Source organism: Myripristis murdjan, chromosome 16 (assembly GCF_902150065.1).
Source record: "Myripristis murdjan chromosome 16, fMyrMur1.1, whole genome shotgun sequence".
Classification (NCBI taxonomy): domain Eukaryota; kingdom Metazoa; phylum Chordata; class Actinopteri; order Holocentriformes; family Holocentridae; genus Myripristis; species Myripristis murdjan.
The window spans coordinates 18,819,050-18,835,965 of NC_043995.1; the positions used below are offsets into that span (position 1 = coordinate 18,819,050).

At 44.6% G+C, this 16,916-nt stretch overlaps 3 protein-coding genes across 10 annotated transcripts; 2 read left to right on the top strand and 1 right to left on the bottom strand.

The window, feature by feature from the left end:
* Positions 1–142: 142 nt before the first annotated feature.
* Positions 143–3,157, bottom strand: LOC115374065 (transmembrane protein 244-like). Of its 4 annotated transcripts, none has more exons than XM_030072791.1 (6): positions 3,014–3,157; positions 2,145–2,230; positions 1,193–1,266; positions 978–1,103; positions 815–859; positions 143–708 (listed from the first exon to the last, which is right to left on the bottom strand). In XM_030072791.1, exons 1-6 carry the CDS (start codon positions 3,071–3,073, stop codon positions 614–616), a joined length of 486 nt encoding a protein of 161 aa, XP_029928651.1. In that variant the 5' UTR covers positions 3,074–3,157; the 3' UTR covers positions 143–613. The 4 variants fall into 4 exon arrangements, with proteins under 4 accessions (XP_029928651.1, XP_029928653.1, XP_029928654.1 ...); XM_030072793.1 differs by lacking the exon at positions 3,014–3,157 and adding an exon at positions 2,730–2,875; XM_030072794.1 differs by lacking the exon at positions 3,014–3,157 and adding an exon at positions 2,383–2,691.
* On the top strand, positions 3,141–14,133 carry l3mbtl1b (L3MBTL histone methyl-lysine binding protein 1b). Of its 5 annotated transcripts, none has more exons than XM_030072787.1 (22): positions 3,141–3,162; positions 5,599–5,735; positions 5,854–6,043; positions 6,149–6,362; positions 6,455–6,584; positions 6,932–6,983; positions 7,459–7,553; positions 7,647–7,751; positions 7,881–8,016; positions 8,152–8,243; positions 8,385–8,536; positions 8,688–8,764; positions 9,128–9,213; positions 9,311–9,421; positions 9,514–9,628; positions 9,892–9,991; positions 10,716–10,913; positions 11,066–11,167; positions 11,295–11,359; positions 11,472–11,644; positions 11,861–11,923; positions 12,674–14,133. In XM_030072787.1, the coding sequence occupies exons 2-22, from the start codon at positions 5,625–5,627 to the stop codon at positions 12,800–12,802; spliced, it is 2,496 nt and encodes an 831-aa protein (XP_029928647.1). In that variant the 5' UTR covers positions 3,141–3,162; positions 5,599–5,624; the 3' UTR covers positions 12,803–14,133. The 5 variants fall into 5 exon arrangements, with proteins under 5 accessions (XP_029928647.1, XP_029928645.1, XP_029928644.1 ...); XM_030072785.1 differs by lacking the exon at positions 3,141–3,162 and adding an exon at positions 3,663–3,687; XM_030072784.1 differs by lacking the exon at positions 3,141–3,162 and adding an exon at positions 3,803–4,110.
* Positions 14,134–14,700: 567 nt separating this feature from the next.
* On the top strand, positions 14,701–16,596 carry LOC115374062 (transmembrane protein 200B). The gene is made up of 2 exons (XM_030072788.1): positions 14,701–14,948; positions 15,641–16,596. Exon 2 carries the CDS (start codon positions 15,649–15,651, stop codon positions 16,495–16,497), a length of 849 nt encoding a protein of 282 aa, XP_029928648.1. The 5' UTR covers positions 14,701–14,948; positions 15,641–15,648; the 3' UTR covers positions 16,498–16,596.
* Positions 16,597–16,916: the final 320 nt, after the last annotated feature.

The window sequence follows — 16,916 nt, forward strand, 5'->3', positions numbered from 1 at the left end:
ATAAATTATTACTGTTATTGGGACACTAATATAAGATTGTATGTCATTAAATCAATTTGTACATTTATTGTAACATGGAATAGGCTGGTCACTATTTCACATATCCTCACTAGCTGATGTGTCACAAGATGAGACAATAAAGATGGAAAACAAAGTGGTTTATTTGATTTACAATTTACAATTGCACCGTAAACATAACAGACACATGTATTGCAACTTCCCAAGATTACATCTGAGCTTATTACATTACATTCACAGCCGAGTTACCATAGCCTCTCTGGGCATACAAATGTGAAGTGTCACAGGCGGCCTTTAAGTTCTGCATAGTGACAGAGGCAAAGTGCACCGCCGCCTGAAACAGGGAAAAAGAGTCTTTGTGCGGCATTTATATTCCAAACAGGATGATGGTCGCACTTTTTGCAAATCTTTTTCCACAAGGCGGCCCCGACTTTTATGCTTGACGGCGAGAGAACACATTTCATTTTCTGTCAAAGTCGTTTTAAATAACAAAAACAGATAAAACCCTTCACCTCAGAGAATGTAAGAGCAACTCCAGGCACAAAAAGTTTCATCTATCCAGATAGATAGATAGATAAATAGACACAGATGGAGATCAGTAGCTGCTGAAAGAGGGGTAACTCTGCTCACTCTGACAGGTGAAGTAAGCTATTAGTTGACCATTGCAGATCATCAGAAACAAGCCGCTACCTGTGGAACAACAATAGCAAAAATTTCGAGATAAATTAATGACAGTTGGTATAATAAAGTTGAATTCAATAATCTGAGCTTGAGATAATAATAATGTGTGTCTTACCTAAAGCCAGCCACCACTGCCACACCATAGGAAACTCCAACATAACTGCAACAGGCATTTCATGTTAAAAAAAAAACCCCCAAAACAAAACATGTCATTAAGCTGCATAAACCTTGTGTGGATCGATGTATGCATGTGTGTGTCTGTGTGCGTTTGTGTTCACCTAAGCTGGTGATAAGAATATGCAGAAGAGTGACAGTGAGGGCATAGTCCCAGACCCGCCTCCTCACCACTGCAGCAAACAGCAAGCCGCTGCAGAAGTAGGTGAGCTCCAAGGACAGGAGGTTTACTGAGGGAGAACAAAACAACAGGAAAAGACTGAGCCGGGCAAAAGTTCAGAATCATTGTTCATCTTGGTGTCTGTGTGCGCGTGCTCACCCAGGTATTTGGAGTTAGATTCAGCAGGCTCAGTCTTAAAGTCAAATGGAATGAGGCCATCAAAATGATCCAACCTGAAAGAGACATGGGAACCAGAGACAAACACCAAAAGAAGGAAGGTTCATGGGAGCTGTCCACTGTAAGTATGAAGTAAATAGTAAATAAAGCAAGTAAAGTTTATTTCTAGAGCACATTTAAACTGAATTGTATACACGACAACAGATGGGAAGGTTAGAGGGCCAAAAAGGCTAGTCAATAAAAATGTGTCTTTCGCACTGATTAAAATCCAGAGATGGAGGAAGCAAATCTAATATCTAAATGCGACTGTTCCACAATAGAGGCAGCAACTGCAAAAGCTCTGTCACCTTTCAGTTTTAGTTGTGACCATGGGACGGGCCTGGGTGCCAGTGAAAAAGGTCTGTAATTTAAGACAGGGTCCGACCATTAAGAGTCTTGAGAGCAAACAACAAAGTCTTAAGCTGAATTCTAAAAAGGACGGGAAGCCCATGAACAGAGGCGTGGACTGGGGTGATATGCTTGCACTTTTTGGTTTCAATCAACATCCTTGCAGCTGCATTTTGGACCATCTGCAGGTGAGTTAATGAAGACTGGGGAAGGCCTAATTGAGGGGAGCTGCAATAGTCCAGTTGTGATGTAATGAAGGCGTGATTAACTTTCTCCATATTGAAAGACAGAATTGGTTCTTTAGTGATAGTAACAATTTTTAACAAACGGCCATTTGTAAGTGACCTGAGCTCTTACCTGAACTCCTGTCATCAGGTGAATAAAGTCTCCGTTAACAGACTGTTAATAGACCTGACCATGATGAAGACATGAGACTTTGACGACTTGTGAGCTTGTTTCTTAATTCTCTGGATGGTCAAGGTTTGAGGCCAAATAAGGGTGTGTATGTGTGAGAAAAAGAAAGAAGGCGAGAAAAAGAGAGCCTTACCTGAAGGCACCAAAACACACACTTCCAATCATGTAGTAGAGAGAATAAAAAATTAGTAGACAGAGCAGCAGATGGATGAGCACGGTCTGAAAGAGAGAGAGAGAGAGAGAGAGAGAGAGAGAGAGAGAGAGAGAGAGAGAGAGAGAGAGAGAGAGTATTCACAATAGGACCTGGTCTGTCCAATAGGCACCCTAGATCCACATATTTTGCACGTAACGCAATAAAACTAACCACAAACCTGGAGCTGTGCAGACCTACCCACTGTAGGCTCGGTACATGCAGTGGGAGGGATGTGCGCCTTTAGGTACGCAAGCAGACAGCGACTCCACTGCTAAACCTGATCTGCTGCATAAAAAACCTATGTCTCTACATTACACTACATGAAAACCCCGTATAACAAAAGTCAGTCATCTTACACTATGGACAACATGTACTCTGTCATATTTCTCTTCGTTTGTGATTTTTTTTTAATCGCACATGACTTTGCAGCACTCGAACCCGACAGCCTGCCAGTTTACAAAACGCCTGGTCGGAGTCGATAGGAGGCGGCGGCTTGAATCCCTGCACATTTGATTATTTCCTTACCTTGGAATCGACCACTTTGCCTTTGAATGCCATCTCATGGTTTGCATTTGATGTTATATTGCAAACAATCGAGATTGCAGCAGGCTGCGACCCTGTTAATCCCTCAGAGTTTAGACTTATACCGCCATCTAGCGACGAGCAGGAGAACAAACCCCCGGTTTTGATACAGCGATGTGATTTTATAGCCATCAGCCGTACTCATATCAGGGCGGCCTTGTTGACTGAAATAAGATCTGTTCTTTACCTGTTGGGCGGCAGATAAGAGATTTGCCACTGATATTTACCGCTTGGTGTGTCTTGAGTCGTGTATTTACAGCAACAGGCCGGTGTGTCGACAAATTCATGGATAAATAGCCACTGACACTCTTTGTAGTCAATTATTCAGAGTGACTAGCCCCTCCCTGTATGGATGAATAAATAGACTACTAAACAGGTTAGTGGCATTTTGGTAAAACGTGGCAAGTTTTTGGCCGACCAGCAGCCACTTGCATCGCCGATTCCTTTAAAAGTCCCTCACAATGACGAACTGGTTGTAATCCTGTGGTCATTTTTTTTTGTTAAATGCTAAGGAAATGGCACGGCAGAACAATAAACTATGTGTAAGCAGATTATTTAAATACCATTAAGAGACAGGGTAAACAAATACCATCAAATGCAGCAAGATCACTGTAACTCACTATTGAATATCACAGTCCCTACAGGAGTGTTTTTTGAATGTTATAGTGATTTTTCGTTAGGCGTGGTCGAAAGTAAGCTTGGTACATCTAAGTTTATTCACATGGACGACATTCTCCACCGATGAGCGCCACATTCATAACCGCATGGCCGCAGATGTTAGAGATGGACGTGCAAAGGCAACCAGGCTGCATACCGGTGCTGCAACACATTTAAGACATTTTGATTGTGCAGTTTAAATTCAGGTTATCTTGTGGGCCTCGGTGCTTTTTTTTACCCTGAGGTAAGGGCGTTTACAAATCACATTTCTCCCGTGGTGTGGGTGTACCCGCTGCAAGATACAGTTTGAAGGGGGGCAAATGGGGAAAAACTGCAAACAAAAACAGTCCGACTGTCACTTTGGCCACGGGGAAACGCTCCACAACATTATTCAGACACTGCGGTCCATGCGCTCCCTTGGCACATTGTTACACGTCTGCGTGTTAATACACACACAATGCTGCGTGTGCACGATCAAAAACAAGCGCAAAACCTCCAAGGAGTCCCACAGGTTAGCGCTGAACTGAGCTGATCGTATCAATACTCAGGCCTGTATTGACCATCGATAGTACTGAAGTTTTCCGAGATCCAAAGTTGTCAGGCAGCGCATCTTGCACGCATGCGCATCCTTCTATCCAGCTCTAAATAGAGTTAAAACAGAAACGAGGTGAGTTCCATAATTTTGAAACAATACAGACGTTAATGCTCATTAATTGCCATTAACAGCAGCAAAATTTGAAAAAACGGCGTTCGTTTTCCCGGTAAGCGTTAGCTCTCATTATTTCCACTCTGATTTCAAACGGCGAGAATAAATCGTTTTTTTTTTTTTTTTTCAAGTTTCTATTGAAGAAATTAATCAAGCAACAATGTTGAAGCTCTTAACAATAACGCAGTGTTATTCCGAGCGTGTGTCGCCTTGTGCGGAATATTGACGTTTTGTGAAACGCGTTTTTCTATTGTTATTGACCGGGAAACTTATTTATTGCAGATTGTCCTTAGCTCGCTACATCCAGTCACAATGCTACGGCTAGTCGTCTAGCCATCACCGGTTCATTTGAACGGAGTGGAGCTGCTAGCAAGGAGCGGCTAGCTGGCTGCTAGCTTTTCTGCCAGCACTGGCTAGCAACCTGGGCTGACATTCCGTGACAAGGGGAAAGTAAAGAAAATGCTCAGAGTGAAGGAAAACACTAAGTCAGGAAATTACATAGCACGCATTAGCTCCTGTTCGACACGTAGCGGCGTTGTGTGATTTGTTTAAATAGGTAACTTTAGTAATTTACATAGTTTAAACGTGTTGGTGGCCTCTTCCTATGCTCCGCCATTTTGTATAAGACGAATGCTAATCATGGGCGCTCTTACATACACTTTATTTATGGCTAGAATAAAACTGAGGTGTTAAGTGCCAAGTGTAACTTGGTCACGATCGAGTAGCTCGGGTTATTTCTTACTTTTCACATGGTTATAACCACCCACCCTGTGGAGAATATTACCTAAATTCAGTGTTGAACATGCGTCAGGACTAAAACGTTATATCGTAATCTTAGTTGGATTAAAACGCGTTTAAGTTTGTTCAGTCAGTGCAGAAAACAATGTTCTCCTTAAAATTGATAAACAGTTGGCCACCTCGGTTGTTCGTTATCGGGCAAACAGCCGATTTTAAGAGATACTGTTAAAACAAGGAAAAGATGAACTTGTGTCGTTAACTTCAAGTTGACACATCTTTCTTCGTGTTAGTCAATGACCGTGGTGAAGGTTCACTCTGATGGGACCGTTTGTGCACGTATTTCCCCGTTAGTTGACCTGCAAAACAATATTATTATTGACTGTTTTGTATGTAATCGAAGTGCATGGTGTATCCTGCAAGCCAGCACACAGTCTCCCTCTAGTGGTGATGCGGCGCAAGGCACAATTTACAAGTGCAGGTAAATTTTGTTGTGTAGTTGTTTTTTTTTTTTTTTTTTTTCATCACTTTCAAAACTGAGAGCGGAAATGGAAACCGCTGGGCAAAGCACATCAAGCACAATCGAAATGATGAGGCAGAGCAGATATGGACTTAAAACACTTAATTTGAGGATTTGGTGACATCTTTGGCCTTTTAATGCTTTTGTAACATTTGTTTTTGTTGACTTCGATGACACTTATTATTTCATTTCAGGTGTTGAGAATAGCAGAGAAGGAGAAATGACAGACACTCCCCCCAGTGACGGCCCCTCCCAGGGAGCCGAATTTGACATGATGGGTGCTTTGGATTGGAAGGATGGTATTGCTACACTGCCCGGCAGTGACATCAGGGTACATGAGAAATTTGTTTGTGAGGGAGAACATCTCTTATTATGTGAATGCATGTATACTTGTTGCAGTATTTGCCGAAAAAAAGATACATATATATGCTTTTTTTTCTGTTTTTCAGTTCCGCATGACAGAGTTTGGGACTCTGGAAATTGTCACAGACTCAGAGGTCAAAGGGCAGGAGGCAGAGCCTAACTCGGAGACCTTGGACCCAGCTCCATCTCACAGTCCCACTCCTCCGCCAGAGGGCCAATCAGACACTGGCACAGCGACAGCTCCAGCCAATCATAGTCAGCCAGGGTCTTCTCAAGGTAAGGCAATAACAGCACTCACTTAATACTCACAGTACTGTCATGAGAAAGGCCTCTGGTGTTTATTGTTTATATTCTACCTGTGTCTTCTGCTCTATTCTCTAGCCGCTGGTCCTGTACTTTTGTCTCTAGAGGAGGGCCCCAGTATGGAAGGCCCCAGTGTGGAGGTTGGTCCCAGTGTGGAGGTTGGCTCCAGCGCAGATATGGGCCCCAATGCAGAGCTGGCGCGGTGCAGGGCCTGTGGTGGCCATGTTCCCAGAGATACCCTCCTGCAGGGTAAATTCTGCAGCTCCATTTGTGCCCAGCCTTCCAGCGGCAGGTAAACTGACACTTGTAATTTGTTAATCCCTCCCTCTCGTCCATTGGATTATTGGGTCTGTTGTTCTATTGTAAGCCAAATTGTCCCCACAGGTCTTCTCCAGGGGAAGCAAGGGAGAGTCAAGCAGTAGAAGGTGAAAGGTTGGGTAAACGAGTGCGCAGAAAGAGGAAGATCTACATGGATTCTGGTGATGAGGAGGAAGACAACCAAGAGGAAGAAGAGGTAATGATACTGTGCGGTAGTCATTAGCGGTGTTTAGCTCCATAGAGCTACAGGACTCTCAGATGTTCAATATTGTCCCTCATTACAGATGTTTACATCATTCATTTTATTTACATTGTAATTACTGAGGTCTTAAGTATTAAAGTACTATGGCATAAGATAAAAATTGAGCATGATCACCCAATACCAGTGTTGCATTCTTTTTAACATGGCTTGTAAATAACATGGCTCTTACTGTACTTTGCCTATCACTACTCCCCTAAAATATGAGGAGGGCAATTAAAAAAACTGAAGAAAATGTGTGTTGTGCTATTTATTGAGATGTTCTTTTGTTTCTCCTCTTATAGGAAAAGGCCAAGGCCTCAAAAGGCAGGCGAGCTGCCAAAATCGCCAGGCTGGGTATGTTACAATACTGCCACTGTGAGGAGGAGGGGGGTTACTGTGTGTGTGTGTGTGTGTGTGTGTGTGTGTGTGTGTGTGTGTGTGTGTGTGTGTGACTGTTGTCATTAGTTGCACACAGTATTTTGGGTAATACATCAAGTTCAGGCTGACATTTTTAATCTCTTATAGTCTGGTTTTATGTGTTTCCATGATAAAAGAGAATTTACAGAATGTTGCTGTAAACTGAGCTAACAAAAACTGAATAAGATTATGCATAAAACCCAGTGAGAGGTGTGAATGCCTCTGTGTCCCTGATGCTGTTGCTGTATCCCAGATATATCATCCATGTTTCTCATAACTGGAATGGAAATGTGTGTGGACTGATGGATGTCACCATGCACCAGCTCTAACAGAATATTGGAGTAATGTAAATAATGATGGATGAGTTTGTTTACAAACTTACTGGTGATCTTATTTCCCCCCGTATCTCCAGTGACTGCCCCGCCCACTAAGAAGCGGACATGGAGCTGGCCTGCATACCTGGAGGAGGAGAGAGCTATAGCAGCCCCTGTTAAATTGTTTAAAGAGGTATTGAAACACAAACATCTCTAGAGCCAGGCGCTTTGCTTTAGCCGGTTCCTTTTACATCAAAGTGCATTATGGTGTCTATTTGTCTTGCAGCATCAGTCGTTTCCTCAGAGCAGGAACGGCTTTAAGGTTGGAATGAAGCTGGAGGGACTCGACCCCTGTCACCCGTCTCTGTTTTGTGTTCTCACCGTCGCAGAGGTAGGGGTGCAGACGTGCAGCTATGGGTTGGCAAGGGGCAGTACTTCATCCTTGTTTACATTTCAGTACTTCAACTGATTCCTCCTCTCTGTTTTCTTGCCTCTATGCCGCCACCTCCCTGCCTTTCAGATCCAAGGGTATAGGGTAAGGCTTCACTTTGATGGCTACCCAGAATGCTACGACTTCTGGGTCAACGCTGACACATGGGATGTGAAGCCAGCTGGCTGGTGTGAGAAGATGGGACACAAGCTGCTGCTGCCCAAAGGTACTCAGATACAGTCCAACCATGTACCCAGAATTAAAAAAAAAAAAAAAAAAAAAAACAGACACACACTGAATCAGAGATGAAAGCTGGAACTAGAGATTGGCCACAACCCCTCTGAGAATGTTTGATTTGTAGGTTGTAAGGAGGGGGAGTTTAACTGGAGCATGTATGTGAAGAACTGCAGGGGTCAGCTGGCCCCCAAACACCTCTTCAAGAGCCTCAACACAGTGAGTATTAAGTATGCATATGTGTTTTTGTGCGTGTCGCAAAGTTATCAGATGGTTGCTAAATCTGTTTGGGGTTTTCTGTGTGCATTGAGCACTCATAGGCTCTATGTGTCTGTGCTTTTATTATTTTTTTAAAATCAGTCTGTGACTCCATCTGGATTCCGCGCGGGGATGAAACTGGAGGCGGTTGACAGGAAGAACCCATCCTTGATCTGTGTAGCAACCATTGCTGCTGTCGTCGACAACCGATTGCTCATCCATTTTGACAACTGGGATGACACATACGATTACTGGTGAGAGCCCTACCACATGCTGCTGTTTATGTGCGCGTGTGTGTGTGTGTGTGTGTGTGGTGTGAAACAGAATGAGGGTTAGGACATTGGATATTTTAGGATTTGCTGTGATTATGTGCCACCTCACCCGTGATATTGTTCCTGTGTCAAGGTGTGATGCTAGCAGTCCATACATCCATCCTGTGGGGTTTTGTGAAGATAATGAACTAACCCTCACCACTCCAGCTGGTAAGGCATACATCAGAACAGGTTTGGGTCATCAAACCATTGTAATTATAGGGCCCAACAAATACAGGATATGACATTATTGAAGATAATGGCTTGATAAGATGTTTTTCGCTGCTTGTGCAAAAGATGGATTTCCTTGTGGAAAGTACCTGCCACATTTCTCAGATCTGTCAAATAGTAATTGTGACAAAGAACAACACTGAATTACAGTATATATGTCCTCATAAGCCTTGTAATTTCATCCTAATTTTTCCACAGTGGATAAATTATCTTGGCAGGCTGTATAATGTCCTATATAGCTGCTCCAGTGTGTCTTGTCTACAGTGAGTGACAGATTTGCTGTATCCTCTCTTCCTGTCTCAGAATATAAGCACCCCAAGAGCTTCGCATGGGAAAAATACCTTGAGGAGACTGGGACACAAGCTGCTCCTGCCCGAGCCTTCAAACCGGTGCGACACACTCACACACACCCCCCATGATTAATCAAATGTATCCCACTACTCCAGACATAGTCACATGGTCATTGTTCTGCCCTGCCTTTCACAGCGGCCTCCGCATGGCTTCCACGTTGGGATGAAGCTGGAGGCGGTCGATAAGAGGAACCCTATGCTGATCCGTGTTGCAACTATAGCCGACACAGAGGACCACCGGCTGAAGGTACAGGACTCCCCTGCTGAGATGTTTTTTCATTTGGCTGTGTGATCAGTTTGTCTAATAAGCTTGCTTTGCTTTCCTTTCCTCTGACCCAGATCCATTTTGATGGCTGGAGTAAAGAGTATGACTACTGGGTGGACACCGACTGCCCTGACCTGCACCCAGTGGGGTGGTGTCAAAAAACCGGACACCCACTACAGCACCCTAATGGTGAGACACACACTCACTGTCACACTCTCTCTGTCTGTGCTCTGTGAAAGCCTGTTAGTCAGTGAGGTCGGCTGAGGTTCTACTGGAGACGGATCCAAAAATTTTAATTTCAATGGATGAGTCAGCACAGTTTGCCTCTGCCTTCGTCTAACTTCTGGAGTGGGAGGAATCTGTAATAAAGTCAAAATGGAAATGGTCCTACAGTTTGCATAGATTATTAAGACTCCCATGTTTGTGTGTGTGTGTGTGTGTGTGTGTTTTAGGCTCCACTGATTTAGCGAGTGCCCCAGGACAAGGTTGTCCTACCCCAGGTTGCAATGGGGTTGGCCACATCAGAGGACCTCGCTATGGGACCCACTACACGTTAGTAACACACACTCTCTTTTGTGCTTTCACAGGCTTTGTTTCTCATTATTTCTTTCTCTCTGTGTTATGTATTACATTCCTCACTGGTGTACGGTCTACGTATTTATTATTTTCCTTATATATCCTACTTCATATATAAATTTCTTCCTATTACACATATTTTGCATTTACTCTTTAACTTGCTGTTACTTTATGCACGGCTGTAATGTAATCCATAACTGTTACAGAATGTCATTTATAGATTCTTCATAGCATGCTTTTTGATTTAAACTGTTTATTCTCTGTGTTTATTTAATCATCATTTGCCACATTTTATTTCTATTCTAGCTTTCTTTGCTGTATCCTATTACAATTTGTTGCCACTAGATCAGAATCTCCCCTCAGTGATCATTAAAATTTCATCTCCTCTTACTTTACATGAATGTTTTGGGAGCTGTGGAATGCAGTGAGCACAGAGGGAGAAGAGAGTCTGTTTGTATTTAAATGTCAGTAGCACTCGTGTGGGCTCCCAGCAGAGTAGATTAGTTGTTTGTGTGTGTAAGAGTGGGAGCTGGTGAGCTATTTCACGTGATTTTAGTTGCTTTTTCTTCCTTTTTTGTGAGATGTTTCATTATTGAATATCAATATTGCACAGTTATGAAATGAATGCTTGTGAGATGCATGTTTGTTTTAGGTCCAGCTGGTCAGAACTGTTGTGAAGTGTTTGTGTCTGTGTGTGCAGTCAGGTGAGCTGTCCATACTCAGAGATGAACCTGAACAAGGAGGGCTTACTACCAGACCGTCTCAGTGGAGAGCGACCTCTGACCCTCAGCGGACCTCATCCCCGTGGAAGACGTCCCGATCCTCATGCCATCACCCCGACACAGACCCCGACCACGCCAGAGCAACCGGAAGGAGTCGACAACTCCCAAAACAACAGGTGGAGCTGACACGCACTGTCCTGTCAGTCTGCAGACGCACAGCATGAAAATACTCTGAGAGCCACCAGCACTCCCAAGAGAGGTGCTGTCGGTGTTATTGCAACTCTGTCCAGTGGTCTGTATGTTACAGTGGGCTTTTCTGTGTTGCTAGGAAACCTGTGACGGTGGAAGCAGAGCGCTCTGGGCGTAGCAGCCAGCCTGAGCCACAGGGAGGAGCTACTGAGCAAAGCCACAATGGAGCCAGACCTAAAAGGTTGTTCAGTCACTCTTTGCTTGACTCTCATACCCTCATACTAGTTTGTGCTGCTGAAATTCATTGCAGAGAATGTTGTCTTGTATTAATACAGGAACTTTTTAACTGGTGTATTGTCTTCCTGCAGGACTGCTCCTGTTCCCAAGTACCTGAAGATGCACTATGTCAAAGAGGAGATAGGCGATAGTAAAGGTAAATGTGAATGTGTGTTAAAATGGGACAGGAGGCATATGTTGTGCTCTTGAGCCATCTGTGCCATTTCCACCTCTGTGTAACTCTGTCTGTTCCCTGTCTTTGTCCCCAGCCTCTCCAGACTCCATTTCGCTGCAACAAGCTCTCCATGAGTCTGTGTTTTCGCCTGGCATCTCCTCCTCTCCCCCCCACCGGGTGGCTCTCTGCTGGGACAAACACTGCCAGCTGCTGCCTGAGGTCCTGGGGCTGACAGCCAAGAGAGTAGCCACTTGGAGCGCTGAAGAGGTCAGACAGGCTTACACACTTGTAACGCTCACACACACAGAGGTGACATGCTCCACATTCAGCAGTCCAACATGTGTGTTGGATAATTTCTCAAAGAGCACATCTCTGGCTGTTGTTCAGCTAGCTAATGAAGAAACCATTTACTGTGGTAAACCACCTGTGTGCTGCTGCTTTTCCGCAGCTGTTTGCTGACTCTTGTGTCTGTGTGTCGGTCAGGTGGCCACTTTCGTCAAAGGACTCCCAGGTTGTAAGGAGCATGCTGCTACATTTAGAACAGAGGTAAGCACTTGGTAACAAACCAGGAAACCAATTGAAACACCAATATTTCTTCTTTCCATCCCAGCACCAAGGCTAAGGCCTCGTTCAGATCAAGACTTTATGCCACAGATGATTACTTGACAAAGAATACAGAATACTAGAAGTGGCTAGTCTCATCGGTTGTTGATCAGAATCATTGTTTACCAAAAAAATTACTGCACTGGAATAGCCTATAACTATAAACAAACCCCAAACTTTGCTACCTTTTTGGCTGATGGCCATTGTTTATTAACGTTAGGTTAAAGATGGCCAACTCATATCTGATGAATGACAAGGTAACTCACCAGACACACCAGGATGCTTTCAGTTACACAAACGGCGTAGGATGTGTTTGTTTTTATTTGTGTAACTAAACAGCAGCCGTATAATGAAGGCTGCCCTTCCAAAAGTTGGACAAGCTGGTCCTCTCTGCAGAAATCTGCCATGATTACGATGCTTTGTGCTGTTCCCTGTTCAGCTGAAGAGAAATGCCTGAAGTCATATTTTTTAATATCACACTTTGCAATTTCACAACTCCAGGTAATGTCTTCAGACACTCTGCAACTAACCAGTTCACGTCACTGCAGATTTCTTTTGAATGTTGTAAAATCGGTTTGCCTTGTCACAGATTTTTGATCTAGGAAGTAGAGCCACATTCAAGTCTAGATAATCAGTGACAGAGCTATACCAATTTCTCTCTCTCTCTCTCTCTCTCTCTCTCTCTCTCTTCAGCAAATAGATGGCGAGGCCTTCCTGCTTCTCACCCAAGCAGACATCGTTAAGATCCTGTCAATCAAGCTGGGCCCGGCTCTGAAGATCTACAACTCCATCCTGATGCTGAAGAACGCTGATGAGGAATAAAGCTTGCCTCCATGTGGAATCACTTCCTCCTAACGAGTCCCTCAATTCCCGCGTCATTAGCGCTCATTTGAGACATTTGAAACCGCCCAGAATAGATTTCAACTGTTGAGGTCTGCTTCAGCACAGAAACGAGAAACAAGTGGAAGCCATCAGCTGGAGGGATCCCATCTCTCCCCAAATCTCTCTCCATCATGGACAGTACAAGTCAACGTGAAGGAGAGTTTTACCTTATGCCGTATGGATTCCTTTATTTATATCTTGTTTGTTTTCTGAATGATAAAGAAAGTACCTGCAGGCACCTTTTTTAAGGCTTCTTAACAATGTACAGTTTGTGAATTGGATCTAGTGTCTCTATTCTGTTGCAGTTCCCTTTTTATTTTGACCCGTCATGAAAAGGTGCTTAAGTCCAGAGCAGATGGAACAAGTGTGTGATCTGTCGCTTTTACTTGAAACAAATGATTTTTTTTAAATAACTGCAAAAAACAATCGTGAGGTGAGACTTTTTAATGTGAAACCCGTCAGAGCCGAAGAACTATGTAGTTCAGAGTTTCTCCTCTGGATGGAGAAAACGGGCTGCTCCACATGTCCGAGGTGAAGAGTTCTGCTAGGTTGGAGTTGGCTAAACTTAGACTGAGGGAGGAGGCTAAAGACTGTGTGTGTGTTTGTGTGTGTGCGTGCTACGTGTGCGTGTGTGTGTATGTGCACATGTGCCTGTGAGTGTGTTTGAGAAATGAGCATGTACTTTCCCGCCAGCCACTGTATGTTGCTTTTCAGAGGGTTGTTTTGTGACTGAACCAACAGGGCTAAGGGCTAATTGTTTAATCAAGGAGGCAAGGCAGTGTGGACAATGAACCACCTCTGTTCTCCTCTGTGTGTTTGCTTTTGTGGGAACACTAAATGAATTTGAATGTCTAAAAAAGAAAAAACAGCTTTTCAATTGATATTGTTTCCTGTTTTGTTGAAATGACCTGTAAATAGTATACAGCCACAACAGACAGCCCTGGCCTCCCTGTCAGAATCAATTCCTGCTTGCTTTTATGCAAAGAAACAACAATCCCTCTACAGGAAAGGAAGAACTCTTAGATACCACCATTAAGCGCAGGACCTCTGTTCATAAACATTTTGGAGAAATATTCAAAAGACATTGTCAGTGTAATAAATCAGCCTGTAATTTAGCAAGCTGGAATGTGTACATCAGCATCTGTTTATATTCCAACGGCTTTTATTTATGTATTTTAATTTAAGGGGTAATGTTATGCAATTTTGGCTCTGAGGTAACTGTGGCTCTGGATGGAATGTGTGAATGGATGAAATAAATGAGATGCACAGTGGCTGCTGTCCTCACTTGGCCTGGGTCATTTCACTACACTGATTGTTCCAACCACTTTACACACACACACACACACACACACACACACACATAGAGGCAACCAGATGCTGTGGTAATCACCTCAGGCATGCAATGAGAGTGTACAGATCATCTTACAGCCTCAAATAAATCCAAAGGAGCTCTTACAATGTCAAACACCTGAACATGAAGTCTGGTCTTGATTGTGCCATCAAATCTTGTTATGGGAGTCAGAGCGGATAACACACACGGGTTCAAAGTTGTTTTTATTTATTTATTTTTTTATTTTTTTAATCTGAATATTCACCGTAATAGTGGCGGAGGCTGCTCTGTTCCTCCGAACAAACGGGATGGAGGGAGCTCACTAAGAATAACTGGGCTCACCGTGGGACTGGCCGGGACTATCCGCACGTTCCCACGACCCCTCCTCTGCGCACACACATGCGCGCACACAAGACAGAGCGGGAGACAGGGAGAAAGAGAGAGAGACAGAGAGAGAGAGAGACAGTATGTGAGAGAGAGCCCTTGCACCACTATAGTAAGACTTATTTACTACAAAAGCTTCATTTGATGATCAGCATGCCGCATCCGCCGCACACTGGCTCCCACTGAGCACCAAGCATGAGAACGTGTTAATCTGAAGAGGAATTGGGTGAAACTCCGGATAAACGCAAATCAAAGTGGCCGAGAGGACGCAGTATGGAAATACAGAGGAGTGAGAAATAACGCAACTCGGGCTTATTTACTTTGATAATGCAGAGGAACCAAATTCTGTGTCGGATTTGCGTCCAAATCAAGGCAAGTAGCCAATCCTTCAACTCAGTCAGATTTTTTTTTCTTTTTTTGTTGCACTGCAGTAAGTAGGACAACATTCAAAATCATCCAACACCGTAAAACTGCAGTCTTTGGGTTACTGTAGTCAACAATCACAGGGTCGAGTGAAATTCAGCGTTGGTTAAAATTATTACTGCAAAAACGTCGCAAATGTTGAGAAATAGCTCCTCCTGAGTTTGGATGAATAGCCTAATATATGTTCAATTGGCTCAAGGAAATTAAATTAGGAGTTCGGTGAAAAAGCCCCACCAGTAAGTAATGTGACTCCATTTTCATTAGTGTAGTGAGATCATATGTGAAGTCACCAGGTCTGGGGGTCACTGGCAGTCAGTCATTTTTTCTCCTATGATTTATGACTGCTTCGATAACAGCTCATGACTGCAGTATGGGGCTGAGTGTTGAGAGGAGACTTTGTGTTTTCCTCCACTGAGACACCGCAAGAGCTGCAAGGGATTGGCGTCTCATTAACAGAGCCAAATGTCTTATTAAAGCAGTTATTTCCTGTTATGTACAAGGGAGAGTAAACTATCTTTTTTCCAACCACCCCCAAGGTTTCCCCATGCTGTTGAATTAAACACATTTTTCTGTTCAGTCCTCCTCTTTGTGCTCTATCTTCTGACACCCTTCTCTCTCTCTCTCTCTCTCTCTCTCTCCAGTCTGAAGGATGACAGCAACAAGGTCCAGTGGAACAGCCAGTCCTGTCTGCAGCCCGGTCTCCTCCCACTCACCCCGGTCCCAGCCGCAGCCCGCATGCCCTTCGGCTTGCTGCCGACGCCTAACCAAAGACAAAGTCCTCCAAACCAGAATCCACCTCCGCTCTGCCCCAGGTGTGTGGCTCCTGCTGGGCGCCGGGGTGGTCCTGGTTGGGATGGGCGTGGCAGTGGCGGGCTATGTGTCTGCGGCGCCTAAACCTCAGGGGGGCCGAGGCAGCTCCCACATCGAGAGGATGAAGCTGGCCGGGCCTGTCGTCATGGGAGTGGGCCTCTTCATCTTCATCTGCGCTGCCACCCTGCTTTATGAAAACCGTGACCGGCGTGAGCTCCTCAAACGAGAGACTTCCGATGACCTCGAGGAGCTGAAACTGAACAACGGCTGGGAGGAATCGCAGCAGAGCTTCAGCTGCCAGGAGCAGTGTGAGTGTAAGGATGGAGAACGGGGATCCTGGGGCGCGTCCTCCCACACGCTCTCCCTTCTGAATGAGAGCTGTGGCCCTCCTCCACCTCCCAGGAATAGACACAATATCAACAGCAGGGAACCTCCACCACCACCACCACCGCCTGAGGACAGAGGGAGGGTGGGGGTGGAGAGGAAGGAGGAGGCAATGGAGGAGGAAAGGGAGGGAAGGTCGACGCTGCTGACCCAAGTTCTGCACCACCAGGAGCCGACTTCTCACTCCCCATCCCCCTGCCCGTCCCCTGCTCACTCCTCTGTCTACTCGGACTCTTGCAACTCGAGTGAGGTCAACTTTAACGTAAGGACAGGCTCTCCTCTCCCCTCCACGGGTGAACGCTGAACTCTTAAGCAGCTCAGTTATGTTTCCTGTGAAATATGCATGATGAAACACACTCACAAGTTCAACATGCGCTGTGTTGAGATACACCCCGAACTGACATGCCACAGTCACTGATCTGAACGAAGCTATGCATTCCTCAATAAATAGATCAAATGTTTTGTAAGCCTCAGAGTGGTGCAGTGGTTCTGAGTCAGCGTCTGTGAAAGGTTTTTTTTGTCCTACATCTTCCCCTGACCCACCCACGTTTGGAAGAGTGCAACTATGCTGTCTGCATGTCAGTTCGTCATTTTGTTGCCTTTGACTTTACCCCGTACAAATTCCCCCAAAGTCACTGCTTGTTTAACCATATTTGGAGTTATTTTGGTGCCCGACTGGGAGATGTACGTGCACACATCTTTCCTGCAGAGGTTTTACATGTA